Source organism: Sander lucioperca, chromosome 24 (assembly GCF_008315115.2).
Source record: "Sander lucioperca isolate FBNREF2018 chromosome 24, SLUC_FBN_1.2, whole genome shotgun sequence".
Lineage (NCBI taxonomy): Eukaryota > Metazoa > Chordata > Actinopteri > Perciformes > Percidae > Sander > Sander lucioperca.
The window spans coordinates 13,243,869-13,270,120 of NC_050196.1; the positions used below are offsets into that span (position 1 = coordinate 13,243,869).

The 26,252-nt window shown below is 40.0% G+C and overlaps 2 protein-coding genes across 6 annotated transcripts; one reads left to right on the plus strand and one right to left on the minus strand.

Moving 5' to 3' along the window:
• Positions 1 to 960: 960 nt before the first annotated feature.
• Positions 961 to 12,191, minus strand: gpr137c (G protein-coupled receptor 137c). 2 transcript variants are annotated; one of them, XM_031291903.2, is made up of 9 exons: positions 11,308 to 12,191; positions 6,940 to 6,989; positions 6,476 to 6,583; positions 6,252 to 6,390; positions 5,051 to 5,200; positions 4,053 to 4,178; positions 3,827 to 3,951; positions 3,459 to 3,670; positions 961 to 3,309 (listed from the first exon to the last, which is right to left on the minus strand). In XM_031291903.2, exons 1-9 carry the CDS (start codon positions 11,680 to 11,682, stop codon positions 3,245 to 3,247), a joined length of 1,350 nt encoding a protein of 449 aa, XP_031147763.1. In that variant the 5' UTR covers positions 11,683 to 12,191; the 3' UTR covers positions 961 to 3,244. The 2 variants fall into 2 exon arrangements, with proteins under 2 accessions (XP_031147763.1, XP_031147762.1); XM_031291902.2 differs by having other exon boundaries at positions 961 to 3,670; positions 11,308 to 12,187.
• txndc16 (thioredoxin domain containing 16) lies at positions 6,319 to 26,041 on the plus strand. Of its 4 annotated transcripts, none has more exons than XM_031291876.2 (21): positions 6,319 to 6,404; positions 10,083 to 10,205; positions 13,389 to 13,569; positions 13,738 to 13,820; positions 13,942 to 14,015; positions 14,157 to 14,231; positions 15,063 to 15,184; positions 15,373 to 15,463; positions 15,833 to 15,992; positions 16,959 to 17,128; positions 17,298 to 17,358; positions 17,457 to 17,568; positions 18,091 to 18,237; positions 18,351 to 18,410; positions 19,031 to 19,226; positions 20,294 to 20,424; positions 21,356 to 21,440; positions 21,694 to 21,835; positions 22,780 to 22,967; positions 23,151 to 23,341; positions 25,271 to 26,041. In XM_031291876.2, the coding sequence occupies exons 2-21, from the start codon at positions 10,161 to 10,163 to the stop codon at positions 25,495 to 25,497; spliced, it is 2,541 nt and encodes an 846-aa protein (XP_031147736.1). In that variant the 5' UTR covers positions 6,319 to 6,404; positions 10,083 to 10,160; the 3' UTR covers positions 25,498 to 26,041. The 4 variants fall into 4 exon arrangements, with proteins under 4 accessions (XP_031147736.1, XP_035854478.1, XP_031147739.1 ...); XM_035998585.1 differs by having other exon boundaries at positions 17,301 to 17,358; XM_031291879.1 differs by lacking the exon at positions 25,271 to 26,041 and having other exon boundaries at positions 22,780 to 23,034; positions 23,151 to 23,246.
• The last annotated feature ends 211 nt before the right edge of the window (positions 26,042 to 26,252 follow it).

Consider the following 26,252-nt stretch of genomic DNA (forward strand, 5'->3'; position numbering starts at 1 on the left):
AAGACAGTTTTGAATTATTTAAAAACTGTTTTGTCTTTGAACCATTCAAAATGCAGAACAGATATGGGATGCTTTAATTTAAGAGATATTATGAAAACCACAGGCTGTACCTAAAACTTTGAGCTCAGGCAGTTTTAGAAAGACACCCAGGGTTTTATACAACAGGTGATTTTTTTTTTTCTCCTTGGGTCATTGGTTGGGTTGTTGATAATATCTAATATATACAAATTATAAAAAAAAATCTCAATGCAGGCTTGACCAGGATCTTTCTTTTCTTTCAAGTCAGGGTTCTGGACATTATTTACACTTAGTGATCAAAATCATCATTCTTTGTTGTTACCTCAAAGATGGAGAACACATCTTTGCTGAAAAATTCAAAACACTTGTCACAATTGCAATATTCAACACAGTTAAGGTTATTTTATCAGTATTGTGTGGCGCCACTCTAAACTGACATTTAAATTTGTTTTCATGCTGTGTGAAATTATTCAGACTTTGAGAATGTGTTGATTTGTAAATTTTTCTTTTCTTTTTTTTTTTTTGGAAAAATAAATGATCAATTATTGTGAATGTTTGTAGATACAGCACAGAGCAGGGAATCTCTCTGTCTGTGGATTCCTTTGCCTAACGTGTGTTTGTCTCAGGAAACAGTTACACAACTTGGCCATGTTTTGCAGTGAGCTGGCCAGCTGCTGTCTTGACTTAATTTCGGATGTTCCTCATAAATTTGTTAACTGGTAAACTCAGCCACATGATCAGCTGCAGGAGTTCATTTATGTGCATAGTGCACATTTAGCAGTGGTTTGATTTTTCTAATGTGGTTGTGACGTACTGATCTGACTGCAGAGGTAGAAAGGGCAGTAAACTACCTTTTTTGTGTAATGTTTCAACATTTATAGATTCATATTTATGATAAGTTTAACGAGAAAAATTAGGGTGATCGATAGACAAATTCTGGTTCACTTTTGTTTTAAAAACAGTGCAGTAGGCCTTTATTTCAACATGGTAGTGCTTTTCTTGCATACATAGTTAGTGATCTATCACACAATAGGTTACATTCAGTATGGCCGCGGATAAAACAACCCTTAACATGAGACAATTCATAAAATAATTATCACTGCCATTTTATAGCAGATAGAGCAACATGTTCTACATAAATTATATCACCTTGGAAAGAAAATATGACTGAGTTCTTGCACTCTGATGTTAGAAGCATGCACTGCAGATGTGCAGATGTTAATTTTTCTTAAATAGGCGAACAACTGGACCCAACAACCTTATTTCCATCATTGTACTTCAGTGTTCTGTGAAACTTGTTGATACAAGTAATGCAACTAGCTTTTTAGTTGGGTAGCATTTTTTCATTCAGTCCTGACACTGATATGTACACTGATTTTGGTCTGAGAACTGGGTCAAATAATTATAAACAAACCCCAAAAACTCTAAAATTGCACATAAACTGACTCAAAACACATGGATTAGAAATTGATTAACTTGACACACAATTAAAAACACATCATCCAACCATTTCTTGTGCAAAAATATTTTTCTTAAGAATTAAAGTATTATGACAAAATGGGATGGCACATTGATATTTCCTATCTCAAACACAGACAATGATTAGGAGATGAAATCCTACATTCAGGTCCAAAGCCTTTTTTCTGAAGGTGAACTAAGTGCAAATTGTTGCCTCACAACTCACAGAGGTTCTGATTACATGAAAGGTTTTTGGTCAAACATATGTTTTAGAGACATTTTTAATGTGCAATCCTTGGTCTGATTTCTACTGAATGTAGGTAACATTGTAATGCTTTAGTCTCCAAATGATACTGATAATGCTACTGCCCAGTAAAATAAATGTTTTTAATCCCAAACATTCAGCAACTTTACAGTATGGCACTCCCTGTTTTAGGGTTTCACATAGTTTTGATTGTATAAGTATGGGAAAGGAAACCTGGATTTGGCTGCTGTTTAATATAATCCAACAGCAGTGGCACGTTCCTGTAACTGAGCAGATTTTGTTGAAGCCTGAGCTGGTTATTAGTCATCTGTTAAAACTGTTCCTCCTCCACTAATTGTCATAAATGCATTTGTTAGATGTTACATTTTTCACACACTTACATATTGACCAAGCTTGTGCTATTGAGATTGAGAATAACATGCATATTACAGCTACATATAAGCTTCACATATATTTTGCGTCTGTAAGCAGTTTATATGGATGATGCTTGTGAACACTGAAATAAACTGACCAGTATTTTGATGATAGTCAGTTATGAAAACTGTAATAAGCTTATTTTAAATGTCAAACTATTAAACACAAATCCAGTACTGAGTAGGCAGGCTAAAGTCTTAACGGTGTTTGTCAAACTTTCTATTTCTGTGGCCCCAAAATTAACAATCACCGTTTCAAAAAATGTTTTGCCACGAACTAGATAATATTACAAGTCTGTGATGGATGGAAGTTTGATTAGCTTTTTAAAATACAGTTTTGCTGAGAATTGTCCTGGTTAAACTGATTGAGTTTAAGTAAACTGTTAGCGTTGGCTATAAGGTAGCACTCACTGCTACAACAGCCAATGGCAAATTAGCAACTGCTAATTCCTGTCATAACCAGACAGGAGAAACACCATGACATGTCTTTTGTAGAGGCTTTTGGTTTCCATTGACGGAAAAGCCTTTATGAGGATCGAGCATTAAGCTAGCAGGCCAGCATCCATCCTTTCCCGCCAAGATTACCCTTTTCGTGTGCCCATCAAAAACAATCACACAACCCAATTTATGACAACCTAAATAACAATGCAACAACAAATTCCGAGTGAATATAACGTCTTTGTGTCCAGAACTGTCAACTGACAGACTAGCTTCGGCATTAGCCATGTTAGCTAACCCGCTACATGGCTCCGGTCTGAGCAGAATGGTATGTTCCATATAAGCACAATTGGATGAAATTTACAAGCAAAGGATAATGAGCATGACGATTGTCTGGTCCCTGATGATTCCAGTCTTAGAAATTATAATGGACCAAAACATTTAACAAGAGAAATGTTTGGTATTTGCAGTTTTAGATGTATTAGCCAAATTAGTGCTAAACTCTGGTCCATGGCCTGCGCTTGCCTTTATTCTGGTCCATACATGCCATTTAAAGAGAGTGATGTTCTAAAAAAGCAGTTTGTCATGCCACAGCAACTTCCCAGTTATTGATGCGACCACATTTCTCCGGAATAAATAGGTGCACCAATTTTTAGGCCCAAACTGGTCCAGAGCAATGGCTCAGAATATCACTCAAAAGTACCTGCTTTGATGTATCTGGGGAAGCAAAATGGTGACACAAACGCAAGAAATTGTTAGTTATTAGTCTTTTTCAATCTTAAGGATGGACCCTGCTTAATTCTGTGGGGTGCAGAAATATGTTTGTGACCCACAGTAATAATTCTGTGGCGTTGAAAAGTAGTTACTGTGATGATGATGGTGGTAGTTGTTCTGCGGGGTGGAGTAGTAGTTGTGATGGTGGTGATTGTGACTCTGGATGTTTCCGTAGGCAAAGAGGAGGGGGGCCGTGGAAGACGGCGGTTGCTGGGCGGACGCAACACCCGCAGCTAGAGTCCCGTTACGTTGGATGGAGCCATACCAACTGGATGTACCCAGCTGGGGAGTGGTGGAGAGGAGACTGAGAGAAGGATTGAAAGGAGGTGTTAAAGAAAAGAGAGAAGGGAGAGGAGGATAAGGAAAAGAGACATCAATCAAAAGTCATTTTAGTAGTCAAGGTATTGATCTTCCAATACAAAGCTTAAAAGACTGTATTTGTGCTTGGGTATGTGCCCACCTGGTCCGATCAGTCCTACTATTGATGCTTCTTGACAGGTCGTCATCACTATCATACCGTTGAGGGTTGTCAAAGAAATATGCTCTGGAGCTGAAACTGTGGCTGTTGATCATCCCTCCTGGAGTCTGAGAGTTATAGAGATGTTAAAGCTTCATAATACTTTACAGTTTACAGGTTTGTCTGACAGATTATTGCTGGCATTTATACTTTTAACATGTTATTTTACCAGGTTTTGGTTGGGTCTCTGGACTCTGAAGAAAACCACCACTAAACTTGTAGGAAGCAGCTCCCAGAAGAACAGAATGATCCCAAACACAACGTAGGCTTCCCCGCTGATCTCCTGCACATCGGCCTGTAACACACACACAAACACAATGTATGATGCGTTAAATTCATTACCAGAATCTTGAACACACTAAACAACTGAACAAACAGTTCAGCATGTGTCGTATTCGTGTGTATCGTATGACTGCACATATTATATCTTACACTATCAATGCTGCTTGTCTCGTGAGTATGGCAACCTTAAAAGATAGTTTCACATTTTGGGAAATAAGGTTATTGGCATTCTTCCTGAGAGTTAGATGAGAAAATGTGTACCATTCTTATGTCTGCGCACTAATTAGTAGTTAGAATCAGGTGCGATTAGCTTAGGTTGGCCTGGAAGCAGGGAGAAACAGCAAACAACTATTTAATGATGCTAAATTTAAAAAGGAAAGTGTGTGTATTTCTTACTGTGATGTAAACTAAGTTACTATATGTAACATGAAAACAGGTAAAACGCACGGTCCACACATTTATTGACACATGCTCAGGGAAGGGACAGAAAGAATAATGTTGAGATGTTAGACTGACAGATTAACTGACAGATTAAAGAATATGTCAAATTATACCCACACGTACACACAGTTGGTGTTTGTTGGTGTTTCATGTCCAACACACACACACACACACACACACACACACACACACACACACACACACACACACACACACACACACACACACCCTTTAAAATGGGCTGTCTGTCTCAAGGCCTGAGCCATGATATAGGTCAGGACACACAGATACACATGGTTATTTATAGCCAAACAAAGCCTTTTACCCTACTAAGCACTGCTTTCCCAAATTTCCCAAAATGGATTGTCCACATTCTCGTCACTGGGTGTCTGGCTAAATAAAAGCATGTTTTCCATCTAAAACAGAACACACTTGGTGCAGTACCTGATCAGAAACGCTGTACCAGCCGTAGTTGAAGGGACTGGGTCTGTCCTGTGGGGACAGAGCCACCACCACCAGGTTATAACAGGCTCTGGATGTGTAGAGCAGGATCACCACAGCTCCTACTGCTGTAGCTTGGCACACTGATGTTCCCTGGTGGAAGAGTAACTGTGCTTTATTACAAGTCATGCATCAGTCGGCTATTGGCCTGTAATTGAATGTCAGATGTGGGCCACAGATGTGATCCACCAAATGACTGAGGCCTCTCCGTGACCAAAATGACAAACTATAGGCCAGGAATTGAGTTTTGAGGGACATACACATGTCTACATTATGATAAAAATCATGATTCACCATTACTGCCAGTGGTGCTGGTTATTTAAAAAAAATATTAAGTTAGTGATCAGTAAATAAGTATTTTTTGTGCCATAAACTGGACAAATTGCAAAAGTAACGCGTGAAAAGCGTTTAATATCCCTTTCTGCTCTGAGTGCAGAATTAGTTATAAGCCTCTGGTGATCTGGTCAGGAGTCTGGATTTTAATAAGATGGTGGACAGTTTTGCACAGAAATTGGTGAGTAAGAAATGCCTACATAAATAAATAACATACAATTACATCTGAGATACAGCTAGTGTCTGGTATATTTTGATATTAAGCCACAGGAAGTAAATGTAAATGGACTGTTTTTATATAGCGCTTTTACGACTACTCAAAGCGCTTTTACATAGTACAGGAACCATTCACCATTCCCACACTGTGGCCGAGGCTGCCACTTGCTCATCAGATAAACGTTCACACACATTTACACTCCGATGGCACAGCATTCGGGCCAACTCAGGGTTCAGTGTCTTACCCAAGGACACTTTGACATGGGACTGCAGGGCCAGGAATCGAACTACCAACTGGCAGGCGACCGCTCTACCACTGAGCCACAGCCGCCAGGAAGTTCATGTTAATGTTACTAATTTCCAGAATGAGTGTCTTGTTTGCAGCAGGCAAACGGCAGGAGTTTTATATTTGCTGATGCTGTTTTTCTTATGCTAATGTTATTTGTGTGAAGGGCTTCTTAACCTGTGTGCTGTCCGACATGGTTTTCTCCAACAAAATAATATTGGTGTTAATTTTGTCTCAACACAAAGCAGTATTAGTACAAGAACTTTGCCTGAGTAAACGAATTGCCGCATGCATGTTTTTTATTGCTACCTTGGACTCCAGGTAAACGTTGGCAGAGGACATCTTGGCGATCTTAAAGATGCAGACGGCCAGAGAGACAGCACACAGGACAAACAGACTGTCGTTGATCAAGACCCGGGCCAGGACCGCATGTCTGATACCCCCATCACTGGACACATAAAGGTTATTAACTTAAGACACTCATGTAGAACTGTTCTGCGGGGGCTAAATGTGACATTATTATATTTGTTTACCTCGGTGATTCAGAGCGCTGCAGAGCTCCTTGCACTAACAATGCACAAGTTAAATTCACCACCAGAAAGAATATACTGAGACACAGGAAGAACAAACGCAGAGGAACCCTGGAGAGAGAAAGAGAGAAAAAAATACAGAGGATGGTAAAACAATGTGACTTTATTCATAAACAACTAATTAAAATTCATGGTGTCGAAGCTGCAAACCAACTGTGTGTGTGTGTGTGAGAGAGAGAGAGAAGAAAGAAAAGAAAGAGTGGTTGTGGAAAGGAAGGACGGTAGCTGTTAAAATTATAAAACCATATTCTGAATTTCTGTCTAACCAGAAAGGACAAAAAGAGTTTTGCATGTTATTAGAAGTAGATCTGGGCAGTTCCTTTTAGAATCATTTCTGATAAAAATGTCACAACAAATCGGAAACGGCAAGTTACATAAGAAATAATAATGATAAAGGGCAAGCTTACTTGTATTTGGTGAGCTCTGGTGAATACTTGGCTTTTGCCTTAAACATCACCTAAACAAAGAAAAGTATAACAAATATCATCACACACATACAGTGATGTACATGTGATACATATTTACATAGTCATGTTCATAATCCCAGTATGGTATTTAAACAATTCACGTTTAAGATAAGATAGAAGGAAAGAGAGAGCAAAGGAAGATGTTTTTTTAGGAGAAGAGTGTGAACTCAACAGAGCCTGACGAAATTCTTGTGTGTCATTGAAGTACACAGGCACACACATGCTTATGAAGCATATATTCAAACAGGGCAAGAAAAACAAGAGGGCCGAGCAAGAATCCACACTATAATAGTGTGTATGTATACACGCAGAATTATTTGTTTGAGAATAATCATAGGAATATGCTAGTATAAAAAACCACAGTAATCATGATGCAGTACATTTTTGGAAAATTCAATTTAAAGAATTGTTTGTAGAAAAATATCCACATAAAAACGTCTGGTTTTGGCTAATCCACTGAATTAAATACCTAACCTACTTCATCTAACTGATGTAAATTTAATATTGTCATGAAGCAGTCCTGCTCAATGATTTGCAACATAGCCCAGAATGGCCTAATACACTTGTATCAAGTTAGAGCTCCCAGCAGCCTCTACACAGTGAGTATAATTTGCCTTCCTAGAGGAGGCACTAATTAGTATATGAGAACATATGCTGTTGGCTCTTAAAATAAAGTGTAATTTGGCCTGTTACTAGCTATGATAATGATCAAATAAATAGTCAAGACAATCCAAACAAAAACTACCTATTATGTACCAGCTGCTAACATGCTAGCAGTAAAAACATCCACTTTATCCTATCTGTCAGACTCAGATTAATCATGATAATGATTCATTTTTGATATATGATAGCTGCCATAGCCACAGAGGTTTGGTATTATTGTTTAACATGGTCCACCTTTTGTGTGTGAATGTAGGCCAGAAGAAGGTAATTTGTAACCTAGAAATGAAGCAACCAGCCAACAGAACATGACCGGATTACATACTTTAGGTGCACCATAGCATGCCTCAAAAATCTAAGGAAAATGTATAGCTAAATTACATAGAGAATGAGAAAGAATGAAACTAAACATTACCATTATTACTTTCTGTAGTTCGAAGGAGCTAAAATGTACTAACGGGGGGAAGTAAATCACAGGTCAGGAGTCATGCCTGACTCATCAGAAAACACTACACACAAGTATTTCCACACAAGCGTGTGTGTGTGTGTGTGTGTGTGTGTGTGTGTGTCAGACGGCAGGCTGTGTCACAGTGGCATGATGTTATATCAGTGTTCTGCTCATGCCAGTTATCCCTTTCAGTGAGTTCAACATTAAACAGTGCTGTTCAGCACTAATGCAGGAACTGTGTTGTGACATTGGTTGAAGTAATTATTAATCAAACTTTGCTAAAAGACAGATTTTCTGTGCCTGTGTTCGGGGAGACCTGTAGCAAATTGTAGGTGCTTTATGCACTTTAAGCACACGTATAACAACTAAAACATTTTAAAAAAAAAGATGAGTACAGTATATAAATCGATAACTTGATCAACTATTTTGTTAACCGAAAAATCATTTCAGACATTTTATCAAGGACAAGGGTAATGTTCTCTGGTCCCAGCTTCACAACTATAAAGCTTGATGCATTACTTTGTCATATATGGTAGTAAATAGAATATATTTGTGGCTTGGTCTGCTGGTTGAATAAAACAAGCAATATGAATTAGTCACAATCAATCAATGATAAATATAATCCTTAAATGCAGCCCTAATGTAGACTTTGATCAGTCAGTGAGGCTTAAAGTTTATCACAGATCTAATCACTACACATGCTGATTGAGCAAGTGATGCAGCAGGATGGTCAAAATTTCTACTGCCGGAAAAAAATATGAATGTGATCTATTACTGAGGTCTGACTCGGCTAGACACAAAACCACAAGTAAGAAAAGTTTGCTCGTTGCGCTGGCCAGTCATATGGTCTTCCTAACATAGATAGAGACACATACTTTTAAACCAATAATGACATGGAAGAACAACATTTGGTTAGTAATGGTGGAAAGGAAAAAGGCAGCTGTTTCCACCATCCCTACGTTCATTTTTATTCAAAGGGAGTTTAGTTTGCATGCTTTAACTGGTCGCAGATCAGCTGATGGGCAACAGTGTTTATTCAGCAGTCATATGACACCCTTGGCTTCATTATGTCCACTCAGCCAGTTTAACAAGCTTCCTTTCTTCTGACACCCCTTTATGTGACTGAGATACATTTTCCTTTGAAACAGTGATTTAACTGTTGTGGTATTAACAACTGAAAGTCCCAAAGTGTGTAGATGTTTAAAGTCCCAGTGTAGGTGTTTTCTGGAACGAACAGGTCTTTGGCATTTGGAGTGGGCAGGTGTTAACTGACCAGCTGTGTCCCTCTCTTTCTTTCATACACACCATGCACACACACAGTATGTGAGAACATGCCGCTGCTGACAGGGTCATTTGCTTGAGTCTCTCGTCCACTTATTGAATGAAACGCATCAATGGAGGCTGGGACTTGATGAGACATGCTTTTACTGGGAGATCTCTAACCCTCGGACATGAACTGATGTGCAGAGCTTTCAAACCAACAGCAACCTAAAAAGGCTGTCAGTCAACCCACTGTACTATGGAACATGTAGGCCGATGATGACCACATTTACCCATTTGTGAAAGAAGAAATGTTGACTATTACAGAAACACTCTAAGCAACAACTTGAATTTAAAGTTAAGAGTTAGATGAGGTGGCCGGGTTAGCTCAGTTGGTAGAGCGGGCGCACATATATAGAGGTTTATTCCTCGATGCAGAAGGTCCAGGGTTCGAGTCCAACCTGTGACGGTTTCCTGCATGTCTCTCCCCTTTCATATCTCAGCTGTCCTATTCATTAAAGACAGAAATGCTCCCAAAAAAAAGTTAGATGAGAAAATTGATACCTCTCTCATGTCTGTCCATATTGTATGATGCTAGAGCTGTGAGACGGCTAGCTTAACTTAGCATTAAGACTGTAAATCTTGCTTTGTCTAAAGGTAACCAAATACACTTACCAGCACATCTAAAGCTCACTAACTCATTTCTTTCGCACAGGGGGCAATGTGCTGGACTATTTCATAGCCGAGTGCAACTTCCTGGAGTCCCTGCTGGTTGCCTGGAAACCTCACAGTGATGACGAGACTCAATGTTGACACAATGTCCAACCACTTCTTTAAGGTTATGTGTTATTTCCAGATAACCACACTGCTTTGACACAGAGGCCTCATACCTATTCTAAATTAAAAATCCCAATACTTATTCGATTTAATCCAGGGCTGCAACTAATGATTATTTATCATTGTCAACCAGTTAATCATATAGGGCCATAAAATATCAGAAAATAATGAAAAATGTCAAACATATCCAACGAGCACCGTCAAAGCCTCATGGGAGTTGAAGTTTTTTTACTAGCTGGTCTTTTATCTTTGCTAAAATGACAACTGGCATGTGTTTAATGCAAATTCAGCGTGACAAATTGTGATACATTGTTGTTAAATCAGTTCACTTTTTTACTAGAGTTGGGTAATCATCCTTTAAGAGCTTTTGCACACAGGGTGGTGGGTGACAAGGAATTGAAGACCTTGGCTTGGAATTAGGGCTGGGCAATATATCGATATTATATCGATACCGTGATATGAGACTAGATATCGTCTTAGATTTTGGATATCGTAATATCGTGATATGACAGAAGTCTTCTCTTTTCCTGGTTTTAAAGGCTGCATTACAGTAAAGTGATGTACTTTTCTGAACTTACCAGACTGTTCTAGCTGTTCTATTATTTGCTTTTTCCCCACTTAGACATTATGTCCACATTACTGATGATTATTTATCTAAAATCTAAGTGTGAAGATATTTTGTTAAAGCACCAATTGTCAACCCTAGAATATCGACGCAATATCGATATCGAGGTATTTGGTCAAGAATATCATGATATCTGATTTTCTCCGTATCGCCCAGCCCTACTTGGAATAATAGGAATCCAGCAAAGGAGTCAATAGAATACAATAGAATAGGAAAGCAGTACCATCTGTGTGTGTTAAATGTGTAATCACATAACTACGATGAACACAAAACTGCAATGTCAGCTGTTTAATTAAATCAGGTCATGCACACACAAACACGCACCTGTACACCCTGACTCACACACCTCTCTCAATTCAATTCATGGCATGGGAAACAAGACGTTTAGATTGCCAAAGCAAGTGTGTAATAAAACACACACACACACACACACACACACACACACACACACACACACACACACAGAGTGTAGCACTACCTGGGTGAAGTAGAGGTTGAGTAGGCAGAGTGTGAAGAACTGCAGGCAGACGGGGCAGCAGTAGAGCAGCCAGTAGGCCAGAGGCTGCAGCTGGTTGGCCTGCATCACATTTTTAAAGTAGAAAGAGAAGAGGGTCGTCCTCAGCGCTGCCCACAGCAAACACAGAAACAAAAACACACTTTGGTAGCTGAAGCGCTTGTGTCCGTAGTGCAAAATGAGCCAGAGCTGCAGGTAAACGAAAACAAACAGGAAGGAGTAGAGGACGATGTAGACGGTAGTTAGACTGAGCTCCAATGTTGGGGAGATTGCAGCTCCAGATGACTCCTTCAGTGAGGTAAACAAATGGGAATTAACCTCCTCTCCTGCCGAAAACATCTCCACTGACGGCTCGCACTAACACATGGGATGCTGTGAAGGCGAAAACACTAAAACCTGGTCACACCTGGGCTACATTCACAGTGGATGACAAAAATATAAGGGTACTCGGGTGAAAAATTGCGATTAAAGCAGTTTATTCTGAAAAGAAGTGGCATCGTGAAGCTGCTGGTGTTTAAATCCGATACTGGACTGAAGGAAAAACGGGTTGTAGTTTAAAAAAGCGCTAGGTTAAAAATAACCAGAAAGAGAGAACGAAAACAAGAGGTCCCCCTGTGAATCTCTGCAAAGCTGTTCTCTGCAAAAAAACAATTTAAGGGGGGGGGGACCTCCAGATCAGCTGTGATGCAGGTTTAGACCCGCCCCCGTAGCTCTCATTTAAAAGTGAAACTAGGGTATCGAAGGCCACCATCTTGGCTCAACACCAGGCTCATTTTCTTGGGAAACAGCTGACTCCGGAGCCACAGATTCTAGCCAGTTTCCTAGCTAAATCACCAGAGTCCTCACACCCACTTTCCTAATCGCTGTGTCATTGGCTCATCCTACCGCCCAACCTCCATAGCTTTCTCACTCCATTAGTTTATGATGATGTCAGATGTGGCAGTGCCCGCCCTCTATGTGCTTGTGATTGGACATTTCTATAAGTCAAAACTGTTCCCTGATCTTATTCGCTTAATGAATCAAATAGGCGTATCTCGCAGAGAAAAACGCGTCAAAACAATTTGCAAATATTTACGTCAAGTTAGCGAGCAATAACCACAGTTGCAGAAAAGTGGTGATGCCTTCAAAATAAAAGCTTAAAAAGTTGGCGTACATGTAGTCTCACTTTTCCTAGCGTGCACGGAACAGCCACATTTGGGAATACCATTAGAATAACTGTAAAACAGTTGTATTATCACCAGCTACAAATTCTTACAATATATTTTTCGTGTTTATTATGAAAGTGGCATGCACTACTCAAACGTCGTAACAAGTATTTTATTTTAAAACAATAACAGGAAGTACTGTTTCAACTCCACTATCTTGACGCTATTTTGCGAAAAGAGCGTCAGACTCATTCTCCCATGACACATTCTTCAAGTTTTATTGTGGGGCTTGGTGAAAAATAACCTTGCTTTTTCAGTGGTTTAACGTTAACTTACACCTTCCACTGACATATGCCGACATCTTTTAAATTCGTAGCGGTTTACGTTAGCTAGCCAAATAAAGCCATGGACAACCATCCAACAGTAGGCAGCTAACAAGCCTAGCTAATGAACCAGCTAACGTTAGCATTAACATTCTCCTAACTAAAGCAGAAAGCGCCATTTTTGGACTTTCTTCGGGATTTACACTCGTAGGATAAGCTGCTGCTTATAATTAGCGTCATAATGTCTTCATCTCCTTTCATCCCGGTTTTAACTGTGGTTTGTAACGTTTGTGCCACTTGGAAAGACAAAAGTTGAACTTTAACCCCCTCCTCGACTTTCTCAGGTAACGAGCTAGCATCTTTCTCTTACTGCTTGCTCCTTTCAACACTATTACACAGTGCAGGTCATGTGAATTAATAGTGAGTGTTCATATTGTTACCCTTCCTTGGTTTGTTTGGGATCATTTTCATCATGAGTGTCTAGCTACATGTCTTTGACAGTTATACACAGACAGTATAGTTATTTTCTGTTTATTCATCGAAGCCAATACCACTTCTGCATCCCCCCACCCCACAGAAAGCACCAAAGAGCCTGATCTCCATGATGTGGATGTGTATTGCTGTTTTCCTGCTGTGGATGAAGTCAGGAGGATGCACAGAGAAAGCGAACACATCAGACCTGATGGAATACACAGCTGCAGACTTCTATGAGAAATTGCATTCGGGGAAGATGATGTTTATCTATTTCGAGCATCAAGGTAGGCCTTACACAATCTTTTCCACATTTGTATTGCCATTTTAAGTAGTTTTTAAATACATCAAAGGTCCAGGGACTTGTCAATATGCAACGCAACAGTTCCCCGCTAAATCCATGGGGTATTTAAGGCCTTTTAACCCAGTAATCAACAGTATTTCTCTGTCTCCAGTCTCTCCAACCATCTCTCTCTTCTTGGTGGAGTTGGAGAAGTCTGCTGATGCTCTGCAGGATTATGGAGTACTGGTTGGCAAGGTAACTGTAGTCCTCGGTGCTATGTGTGCTCCATCTGTCATAGAAGTTAACATCAAAGCTCAAAGTTTCTATTAACTTCAAGATGTGGACAGTTCAGTATCTTTTTGTCCTTTCTGTTTAGGTCAACTGCAATAAAGAACTGGTTCACGCATACTGCACAGAAGAGCGGGTGCTGCACACAGCGTTTCTGTTCAGGTGGGATGTGTGGAGTACAGCAGTAGTGGGAGCTGTTGAGTGTATTTGTCACAATAGACATGGGTGATATACAGGTACTAAATGCATTGTATTGGCATTTTCTTTAATCTTTCTATAACTCTGCCCATGTCTTTCTGCCAGGGGTGGTAAAGAGTTCTTGGGTTTTGATTTGGACACTGTGTTTGACGTCAACTCCATAGTCTCTGAAGTCCTGTTGTAAGTAAGCAACACTCCCTCAGTTATAATGCAACCCAGTTGTGTGAGGCGGCTTTAACTTTCAGTCCTTGTTGTGTGTTAATATGGTTTAACAGTATAACATTACTTCTGAAGCTAGACACATCTCTTGCAGACTCCAACAGGTCAATGTTTACAGACTTTGTGCTTATGTGCTACATTTCAGAACCTTTCAGCACAATGTTCAAAGAGGAAGTTACTAGGGCTGCAACTAATGACCTATACCATGACCATAATCGATTAACAGATTTAATCTACAAAATGCAAAAAACAATACTCATAAGAAGTTCTCAAAGCCCAAAGTGATATCTTCAAGTACCTTGTTTTGTCTGATCAACTGTGCAAAACCCAAATATATTTAATATACAATGATGTAAAACAACGACAAACAGAAATCTTCACATTGGAGAAGTTGGGTTTTGCTCGATGACTGAAACTTAGTATTGATTTAGGAGAAAATAGTTGCTTACAAATGCACTCCTGTTTGAGTAGTGTTTGCTAAAAAAAAAAAAAAAGCTACCGTGACCAGCTTTTAAAGGAAATCACTCAGCATCTTTTAACAAATGACGCTATATATTCATTAGCTGTTTTAAAGGATTTACGTCTGTAGGAACCAATAGTATTGTAGTGTAGGAGCTTAGATCTGAGAGCCACAGACCGGGTAGAGAAGTCAAAAAGTATAGAGAGACTAACACATTTTTGGTTCTGGTCTTTTCACAATAAAAATACAGAATATCACCAGATTTGCCCTTTAAGATGTAATTGGCAGTTAGATGAAAATGGCGATTTTGTCTCTCTGTCTTCCTCTTCAAGTGCCATTCTGCGTGAAGAGGTCAAGTACGTTCACACAGACACTGACCTGCTGGCCATGGAGAAGGCAGCCAGAGGGAAGAAGGATATCGTGCTGGGTTACGTCCGCAGTCTGGGAACACAAGGTATGAAAAAGAAGGAGAGGATGGATACACGGAGGCAAAATGTCAGTGATGGAGATGATCTGGCTGCTGATTAATTGACTCATGGATCGTAATTTGTAAATTGGCGTGGAGACAAAGATTGTCTGATTGATTGACTTTAATGACTAATCAAATTAATTGTATTGTTTCTGCTGATTGTGTTACTTTAGAGCACAGATCGTTGATGGAGACAGCGTATGTGTACGGATCCAAATACCAGTTCATCCTTATAACTGGAGGCCCAGTTTTGAAGCACTTAGGGTAGGTTCTTTTCCTTTTTCCTTTCTTTTCTCTGAAGACCATCATCAAAAAACATCAAATGCAGAAATATCTTTTGGAAGAATGGTTCGATTACTTCTGTAGAGTCATCAAGATGAAGTGATTTGGGTTTCTGTCAGACGCGTGCCACGTCAAAAACTGCATTGCCAACTCAACAGGAAAATTCTAGGAAAAAGTTGTCCTGCCGTAGTACATTTGTTGTCTCAAAACATCTGTTTTATTCATTTCATGTGGTGATGTTGAGGCAGTCTGAAAAAAATCTAAATGCGTCATCAAACCCCTGAAAGCTGAGAAGTGATATTTACAAGAAAAAGAATTTACTGTGTGTCTCCTTCTCCATCTGTTTTTCAGTGTTAATGAGTTGTCTCACTCGTCTCGAGTGTGGTTCCTCCATTGTAGAGTTCACAGTGGGTTTGTGATCCCGATGACGTGTCCTTTGACCCTTATGAGGAAACCCCTGTCCACCCTCGGCCTCCACTCCTTTCTGCAGCTCATGGAGACTCCACTGGTGGTAAGTAGGATGGAAATATAGAGCCACGGTGCAATACTGTGTACTTTTTATATTTAGAGTTATGTCTAGAGCCGAAACAATTAGTCTGTTTTCCGCATTGTGATCCCTTAAAACAAAGCAATGTCTACTTTTGACCCCCTGGTTGCATATGTGTACTTGTTATGACCAGTTACAAAATGATTCCCCCCCCCCATGTTTTATTAAAATGTTCCATTCACAAAAACAGAGCAAAATTGTATGGCAGAACCATGTTTTTCTAGCTTTTCTGTCCTGTTGATCGTTCAGTGACATGATTTGTCCTGTGGCCCCTTTAAGGGGTCCCGACCCCATGGTTGGGAATCACTGGATTAGTCAGTCAGGAAATGAGGGGAGAGAGAGAGAGATGGGGAACAACATGCAACATACTGTAGGTCCCCGGTTGGGCGTGCAGTGGTTCATGGTCGTAACATTAACCCCTAGATAACCAGGCCACCGGCCAGCTTTTAATTAGCTGCTTTTGTCTGATTGGTAGTGAGCGGAATATATTTTGGGTGGACAAAACAAGCAGTTAGATGACATTATGTTGAGCTTTAGGAAATGATGTTGTGAGTATTTTATTATATAATTGTTAACTTCAGCCCTAAATACAGCTCTAATGTGTTTGGGGCAGAATGTGTCATATCTGTGCCTGAAAAACAACAAAAGTTCTCTATCTCGGCATACTATGAAAAAGAAAAACATTTGTCAAAACTGGAGCCAGTCGATGTTTGGCAGTTTGCTTATACAATTTTCTTTCTGTTGATCGACTACTCCATCAATCAAACAAATCTTGTCAGCTCTGCCTATACTTAGACGTTGCACACTTTAAATCCCAAATAAACGTGTTTGCGTCTTGATTGTGAAGCAAGTCAGAAAACAATCTAAAAAAGCAACAGTGAATATAATGTATTCATTTGTACATTATTGTATGTGTCTCTCTACTCCCAGTCTGAGGTTTACAACGACCCCTCCTCGGTCCAGCCCCCTCAGTTCCCCTACCAGCAGACCCCCCAGGTCTTCCTGTTCTCTCGTCCCACAACCGCACACCTGGACCTGGACACAGCCACCACTCTGGCCTGGAGGCTCCGTGGTCTTGCACTGCTGCTGCTTGTACACAGGTAAGAGGCACAGACACATATGCATATATATATATATATATATATATATATGGGCAGGAATCTGAATACATCATCATTGGTGGGGTGTTAAGCATTTATTTTGCTGTATTTAATCTTGTTATAGCTTTCAATTATTAATATTGTGTGTGTGTGTGTGTGTGTGTGTCAGGCAGAGTCCCGCAGTGAAAACCCCCGATGAATACAATGCTGCTTACAGGCTGCCTGAGAAGGTATAATTCTCATACATACAGTACGTACAAAATAAGATTACTTATTATTTTTTCCCCATGTGTGTTTTACCTTTTTGTGTGTGCGTGTTTGCTTCGAGAGTTCAGAGGTGAAATATTTGACCTTGAACGACCTTGATGAGGTGTTGGAGCTCTTTACAAATCAAGAGGAAGAGGATGAAGAGGAGGACGAGGAGGAGCATTCCCATTTTGGTAAGTGTCTGATGGTAAAATGGAGAGAATCAGTTCACTTCTTTACCCGTTAGGAACTTCATTTGTGCAGAGCATCAGTGTGTGTTTAATCCACATACAACACATAACAACATGACACAGTTCACATTTTCACACAGTCACACAGTTCACAGTTCGCTTGTGCAGTTCACATACTCAGAAACACAATACAATATACCACACACATCACATACCAGCAGTCAGAAGGTACAAACTTGCAAAGCACAATACATGAAAAATGAAGATAAATAACATAAAAAACTATGAAAAAATGTATACATAAATAAATGATTAAGTAAATACATTGATCAGCTATTCATGGGTTGGATGGATGTAGCCCTGAAACTCAACATGGCTCTCTTAGTCCTGAATGAGAGTGGCCTGTGTCTCTGACCTGAGGGTAGAAGACTGAATAAGAGAGATAAGTTAAGGAGTGAAGGAGGGGTGAGGAGGAAGAAATGAGAGCGTTTCTGCGTGTTTATGTGTTTCTGTGTCTACCTCCAGGCCATTTGGACGATGAAATTGCGGCGTCCGTCTACGAAAATCGAGGCAACTTGCCGGACATGGACTCAATTACCCAACTAACCTCTGACAACTTCCACACCGCAGTAGCTCAAAGCAGCCTGACAGTGGCACTCTTCTACCTCAAATGTAAGCCACACTCTCCTTACTGTCCTGTCAAGGAGGGGAAGCAAATGAATATGAATTTCAAAGTAGAAATACATGTGGATGGAAGAAATTGTATTTTCTGCTTTCACCTCCAGGGGATGCTGCTTCAATGGCGTTTCTCAGCTCCTTCATTGACGTTGCAGAGGGTCTTACAGGTAAGCAGGAGGGCGCAGCATGAACAGAGTCCTAATGGCAGTCTGACACTGTGGGCCCCCTCAGACAAAACTGAGACAACTGCTCCCCCCGGGCGCAATTTTAAATTGCTGACTTTTTTCTCTATATGTCGACAGATTTTCAACAACAGGGCAAACATATGTATATGAATGAATAGAGGAGAGTGTCAGTATTCCAGGAATATAACATGATGATGAGCCACAGAAACTTTAATACTAATGGATTTTGTAACTCTTTATATTTTTCTTTGTATTATTTCAAGTTGGGGCATAATCACACTCTTAAGTTTTGGAACTACAGTTCCCATAATTTGGGATCTTTGGGGGATGTAAACAGAAAGTATAATGTTTCCATGGAGTCATTTAGTTAGTTATGCTACAGCTTGAGCTCTGATTTTCAGCCTATATATGTTTATATTTTGACAAACTGGCACAGACAACAGTTACTGTCACTGGATTACTTTGATACTGAGAAAGAAAACTGAGAAACATGATGATGATAAGTTCTGGAGTTGGAGGAGATTACTTCGAGACATGATCAAATTTGACGAGTTTTAAAATGACTTGATGTTGATGTTTACCTGATGAATGAATCTCTTCAGATTCCGAGGTCCAGATGAGTGCGGTCGACTGTGGAGAGTGGACCGACCTATGCGCTGCTCAGCCGGCCAGCTCCCTTCCGATCCCATTCCCGCCAATCACGGCCTTCCCCAGCGTCTTACTGCTCCGCCCCCAGGAGACGGCCCAGCACTACAGAGGCATGCTGGGTACTGAGGCGCTGCATCGCTTCATCATGCTGTGAGTTTTCTAAGAATCCACAGACATGAATTTGTCTTTGAAATTATTTTGAAATCAGGAGATGAATTACATCATGATATATTATAGTCTTACATTCAGCTAAGTGCTCTTCCAATCCAAATTATGGAACATTAAAATAAACAAACATTGCAAGCAAGAAGGTAATTGGTATTAAAGAAAATTTTGTTTCTTGACAATTTTAAATGAGAATTTTACACATCCAGTTCAGTTCACCTATCATGGGGAGTACTACTCAGCCTGTGGAAACTGTTAAATACTGGCATCTGTGACTCTGCAGGGAGAGAAAATAGCAATGATGTCATAGTGCTGTCAATATGGTTATTTCTGCTTGGCCCTAGACTAGGAGTGGAAATTACCAGAGGCACCATCATACGATATTATTGCGATTTTAAACATATTGCGATTTTCTGTAGTATATTGCAAGTTATTACCTTTTTTCCAACTTCAAATTATGTCCCCAGAAGAAAACCTTAACATCTGTTTTTATCTTAAAAGATAAATTTCTCTGTTAATTCATCTCACTTCCTGTAGTTTGTTTTTACAAAAAAGAAAAACCAAAAAAACATGAGATAAGATTGTATCAGAATGATGCAAAGAAAATAACACGAAGCACGCTCGGATATACGCTTGGCCACATGAAACAGCGGGGGAATATAAATCAACGTTGAGGAACTTTTACAAACTTTTTGAAATCGTTTATATTAATGGCCTGTCATCTTTTCTATAATTCAGGAGATTTTTTGTCCTATAATCCCCCAGAGACTTCCATGCTTGTATGTCATCAAGTCTTTTGACTGATGAGTGTCTCCTTAGAGCAAAAAGAGAAATGTTGTAGTCCTTCTCTTTGAATAGCTATAAGATGTACATATATAGCCTTTAACCTGGACCAGGCCTTTCATACAGTACAGGCACAACAGTAACATACATTGTTATATTATTTAGTTATGTGTCTGTGTCTGTGTCTGTGTGTGTGTGTGTGTGTGTGTGTGTGTGTGTGTGTGTGTGTGTGTGTCTGTGCACACATGCTTATTTGTCTCTTTAACCAGGAGCCACCCAGCTTCTCCTGTGCTACTGTCTAGCCAAGAAGAAGTGACATCATTCCTTCAGGAAGTGCCTCACCCAGAGCTAGCAGGCTATACGCCTCACAGAGTATTGGGACTGTTTGAAACACACAGAGGTAGGATGCTGTAATTGTATGTGTTGTTGTGACGCATGAATCAGTGCACATTATTGGCTAATGATGACCTTTTGACATTTTCTAATAAGGGATGCCTCAATAGCTGAAATAAAAATCAGGACTTAATTCACTTTTTAAAGGATACAGCAACTGTGCCTCAGGGTTAGGGTTAAAAAGGTTAAGTATAAGGCTGGTGTTATTGTATATTTTTCATTTGGAGTGTCACTGGGAGTTCAGGCCAGAAAACATCTGTGTTTGTGGGGACATGTTGCCTCAGGTACCAGTGAGACATGAAACAGCATCCAGGAATTCCCATTTGAATAAGAGATATGTGAGATCACAGGCTTCTCAGACCCGAAAACACTGCATAGCAATTTAGAAAACTAAACAGCGTGGCAACTATTTACGATTGCGAGGTAAACCGTGGAAATTCAGGGGTTCATGTTATGAAGTAGTCTACCGAGAATGTGTGCTTGCACGTATCTGATTGGCGACTGTGGTGCCTTGCTGGAGGTCGGCGTGTTGTGGTTCGGGCAAAAGAAGCCAGATTCAACTTATTTAGTTTCTTTCTGCATTGGCACCCCACTGTGTCGACGGTCTTAAAGTCAGTCTGATCTCGGTCTTAGTGAGTGTTTCTGGCAGCAGGATGCTGAATGTGTGATTCAGTTAAAAAAGTATTTATTATTTATGGTAATGAAGGATCATAGCACTTTGTTGCAACTGCATTGCTCATTGATGTGTTTTTAATAGTTTTTGGACACCAATGGAGCTGTATGGCACAGAGCTAGAAGATATATCAGGCTTTGATACACACACTGCTAGTTTTGTTCTTTTCATGTTGACAATAAGAAACATATGGAATATAACCAACCTTATCCATGAGCCTTGTCATATAATGATTTGTTATGGTGATGTTGCTCTGTCTTGCCAGGTGTACCACTGTTTACTGAAGCAGCAAAGTCATTGAGAGGAGAGGTGCTGACTGGACTGCTGACAGATGGGCTCGCAGAGAAATGGTAACCGCTCTAATTTCAGTCTTTCAATTCCAGTTTGAGGTTTGTTTTTAAAGGGTAATTCTCCGGAAGCCTTAGCAGCTGATCAAAGATAATTCAAATTCAGTCAGGCTTTGAAATGACACTTCAGTCAACATGTGATTACATTTTGTAAAGGGTAAAATACCCTTGCATTAATAAATAGTCTTAAAACTGTGCTAAATGTTTGACCTGCAACGGTATAAATATTTATTTAAGTTGTGTGTTTTCTGTGCAGGGCAGCAGAGCACACTGTGGACCTTCCTGCAGTCTTGGTGTTTCCATCTTGGAGGACACACACTCATCCTACCGCGCTGCCTGTGTCCAACTCTGCTGAAGAGCTGCTCTCACACATTAACACTGCTCTGCTGCATCCACTGGTGAATCAAAACATGTGCTCAATTGTCTTTCTGTGTAATGCATTGGGAAATACTAACCAAATACTTTACAATTGTTTGGTTAACAGTTCAAACTAAACCAAAATTAAGTCCCAATGTCTTGGCGTAAATAAATGATGACTTCTTGGAATTCTGTGAAAGCCAAGATTGAATCGTTCACGGTATGTCACAGATAACAAACTCCATATGTGGATCCACAGGGTTTGAACACGGTGTGTTCAATACATCCAAGGGCAGAGTAATGCGTCACATCTGCGTTTTCATTCGCTCATGATGCAGTCGTGTGGAAACTGCTATCTTCAATGCAGAATTTGGCTGCAAATTAGTTTCTGGTGCTGTGAAGGGAAATAGTTGAAGTGTAATAACCGTGGTCGGAGGTCTAAATCCTACTGGGGAAACTCTTTTTCATTGAACAATAGGGCCCTTTGGATGAAAAGTCTAAACAATAAAAAAAAAAATGCTTTTTTAGGTGCCACTTTTTTTCCTCATTTTTATCAAGACTGGAAGGTCTGGTCAAGGTCTAGTAAGTCTATCCAGTTCAAAGCAGAATTTCTAAAGAAGATAAGTCGCTTAGGGACTGAATGAAGAGGGATGTAATCAGTGAAATAATTGCTGCCTCTAACATACTTTGTGCTGACGCTCACAAGCGGGTTTGATATCACTGCAGTTTAGTGTGGCAGCTGCAATAAACGGCAAAAATCACTGATGTGTAAATCTCAGATATTTAGCAGAAACTGGCCTTTGTGCTGATTTTGTATAAGCTATCGCCAAATCTTCTCTAAATCTTGATTTTATTTTGGTTGTTGTTGAACCGTCGGCTTTTAAAGTGCTTACTTCTACGTCTACATCTATCTTGCAGAGGAAATCACTGGAAAAATGTGTACATTTGAACGCCTCCTAACTTTTTGTCTCCGTTTCATCTCCAGCCTGAGCTGACGGTGGAAAACCTGCCATCCTTCCTCTCCCTGGGCAAAGCCCTCCTGCTCCTCTTTGTGGGAGAGGAAGAGGATGAATTTGGGCAAAGGCAGAACCAGGCGCTGATGGAGGAGATGAGAAGAGTGGTAGAGTTGGGAGGGCGGAGGATGGAGCCATACCTGGCCTGCTGGATCCATCTGTACGTACATCAGTCCTTCAGTCATTCATCAGAATGACCCTACTACATGGCTCCAGCCATTCATCATGTACACAGACAAAAACACCACTCTTATTGTGATTTGTTTCTTTTATTCTTTATGGATATTTTCTATATATTTATTATTTTAGAATAATATATGTATTTTGTTGGTCTGTGTTCCAGTGGCCGTACTCCAGCTGGTATGTCTGTCCTGGGGTCATACCTGGGCTCTATGCCTCCCCTCCCTGCTGTGGTCCTCACCCATTTGCCCTCTGGGGGTGAAATCTACCAGTACCCCCCCAACATGCCTATAGGGGCCCCCTCTGTCCTACAGTGGCTGCAGAGAATCGAGGATGGGACTGAGTCAGCAGCAGGTAAGTCGGAGGAAGAGCTGGACAGCAAAGAGTTAAGTTAAGGAAATACAAAGCTGCAGTATATATAGGAAAGTATATAATATGATAGAACAGCACAGGATGTTTAAACCTTATTTGTTGTATAATAATAGAACATGTTTAGAAATATTTGGACCAACATCTGGCTCCAGATCTGTATCCCAATACACAGTGGAAATCATGGGATGTCTTTGCCAGATTTTTTTGTGTGCAAAAAAAAAAAACCCACAATGTCGCCTTTTTCAGAAATCCTTTCAAAAAGTTACTGGATCCACATTAATAAGTATTCACTTGCTACTTGGCCCACGGTGGGAAACGCAAAATGACTATCATTCAGTTTGTTTTCTTTAGCAGCAAGGCCCTTTTAGCGCCTGCTGTTGAAATGCAGTCTACATCTGGATGTGTTTTCATCTGCAATGAATAATCCAATTACACTCTCACATTTACACCTGGTATTTTATGCACTCTGGTTGTCAGTATTCTGTCTGCATTGTGAACAAATTAGAATTTCTCTCCACAATTTACACAGCGAGCAAACGAGTGAGCAACATCAAAAGCAGACATGGCAGGCCACTTTGTAGTTTGGATTTACAGTAGGTCTCTTTGCAATGAAGAAGTCGTCATCTCTCACGCAGCAGGAGTCGCAATAATTACTTTTTTAACCGCAGCAATGAAGCTCTTATCTGATGTGATTGCTTACTTAACTTACATAGATTAGGTGACTACCTGCAGTGATGACTTTCCAGTTTCCTCCACGATGACCCCAGTCAGCTCATTAGAAGAGGCTGATTATAGCCCATTAAAACGTAGTATTTTTCAGAAGAATACAATAAGGGAATGCCATCAAATAATTGTGATGACTTATAAATGTGATTTCATTCACTTTTAGCTGACAGAAAAGAAAGTGAGGCAGGTTATGTGTCCATTGAGATAAAATAGAATTCCAAAACAAGATGGAGCAATGTGTCTGTTAAAAGTTTTCACAGAAAAATGGGAATGACTTCACATGGAAAAAGAAATGATAAAAAAGATGTGACAGTTACCCTCCTATGGAAATGTAAAGCTCTATGTCTACAGTCTTTCCTACAGTATATCTCCTTTATTTAGGCACATGGCATAAAAAGCCATATGCTCGATAGAGGTTAAAGGCAGACTAACCTGTTTCCAAAACAGGCTCCAGCTTGTGGCTCTACTGCCTGAGGAATGTGAAAGGTATGTGCAGGGGGCTTTGAGTTGAGCAGCTACATGTGTAATGGACGTTAAAGCCCTTTTAAATGAAGGTGCTGAGGCTTTAAACCTCAACTGTCCGGAGCAATTAACTTGACCTTTTGAACGCTGTAGTTTGTGCAGGTGAGGGCCAAGATAAGACAGCGGTCACGCTGTGACTCGTCTCCGTCTATCTATACCGAAATATTGTCATGCAGCACATTCCATACAGTCGCCGCGAAGAAACCACAGACCGGCTTTAAGTTTCCACATCCTGGGACTATGTTACCTCGAAAGGCAGTTTCCAAAACTCTTCTTTTGACTGGAAGTGTATACATCGTGTGTACCTAATGGCTTTCAAGTTTTCAAAAAAGCTTTAGACTACTGGACTTGTCAATTGCCTAATATGAGTTTTTCAAAGCTGACTCCTAGAATAAATCTGTCACTTTCTCTTATTTTCTGGCATTATATAATATCTTAATAGTCATAGAAAACTATTATCTTGATTACTTTGTAAATGTTGAATTCAGAGTTGTTTTTTCATGATTATAAATTTAACTTCAGGTGCAACATGTGTTACTACACAAACCTATGAAGGCCCAAAGTGCTTTTTTGTTGCATCAGATTAAAGGCCAGTATCATCTTAAATCCTGTTTCAAATTGCACATTGTAATTCTAGATCTTTGTCTTGGTGTGTCTCTGTAGGGTTGTTGGGTGAGGATAGCTGGCCTCCTGCTGTCAAATTCTACGACTTCCTGAAAATCATGGACATGCAGGAACCCAACTCCGCCCAGCAGCAAACTCCTGAAGAGGAAGAGGAGGAGGAGGTGGACGAGAAAGAGGTGAACATGGAAGAAGATGTGTTAGAAGAAGCGACAGATTCCTCCTCCAGCTCTCCCACTCCTAACAATAACCCTCACTCTGAACTGTAACACAACAGGATGGGAGGAAAATGATACTAAGCCGTTGGTTAAACATGTTTGTTTATTTATTCTTCAGTTTTATTCTTTTTACTAATATTATTATGCTGTATTTATCATAGGAGATTCATTATTTCCCTTTGGATTTTATTGCCAGATTGGAATAGATGCATCAAAAAGACCCACAATGCAACAGATTAATAAAAGAGTTAAAGTCAGTTATGAGTTAACACCTTCTGTGGGCGTTTCCTCAGGGGCTGTTTACGGGAAAGTTGCGTTTCTTCCTGCTGTGGTTTTGTGACAGATTTCTGGTGAACTGATGACCTGTTTAGCTGTCAACTCATTACGTATTAAGATACAACCTGCAGCATAGACACTATGTGTCACCCTGTTGGTCAGTCCTGTGAATTTATTCCTTTTTTCTTCAGTTTAGCTAAACTGGTAAAGCAAACCACAGCACATTTTGAACCTGAGGGAGGTGGTTCAGCACCAGGCTGGTTGTGGTTTCTCAAAATAGTTTATTTGAAAAAGTTACAAACAAATTATACAGTTTTTTTTTCTTCTTTTTTTTTTTATCAACAAAGGCATGCTTCCGATGTTGCCATTTAACTACTAGTTACTACATCGGCCTTCCCTCTTATGAAGTAAAACTGTATGGAGATTGCAGTGACTTTAGGTGAAGGATATTTATGTCCTGGGTTATTTTTCCCATAATTCCACCTCCTGCCCCCAAATGACAAAAGGAGGTGGAATTTGTTGCTTGGAAT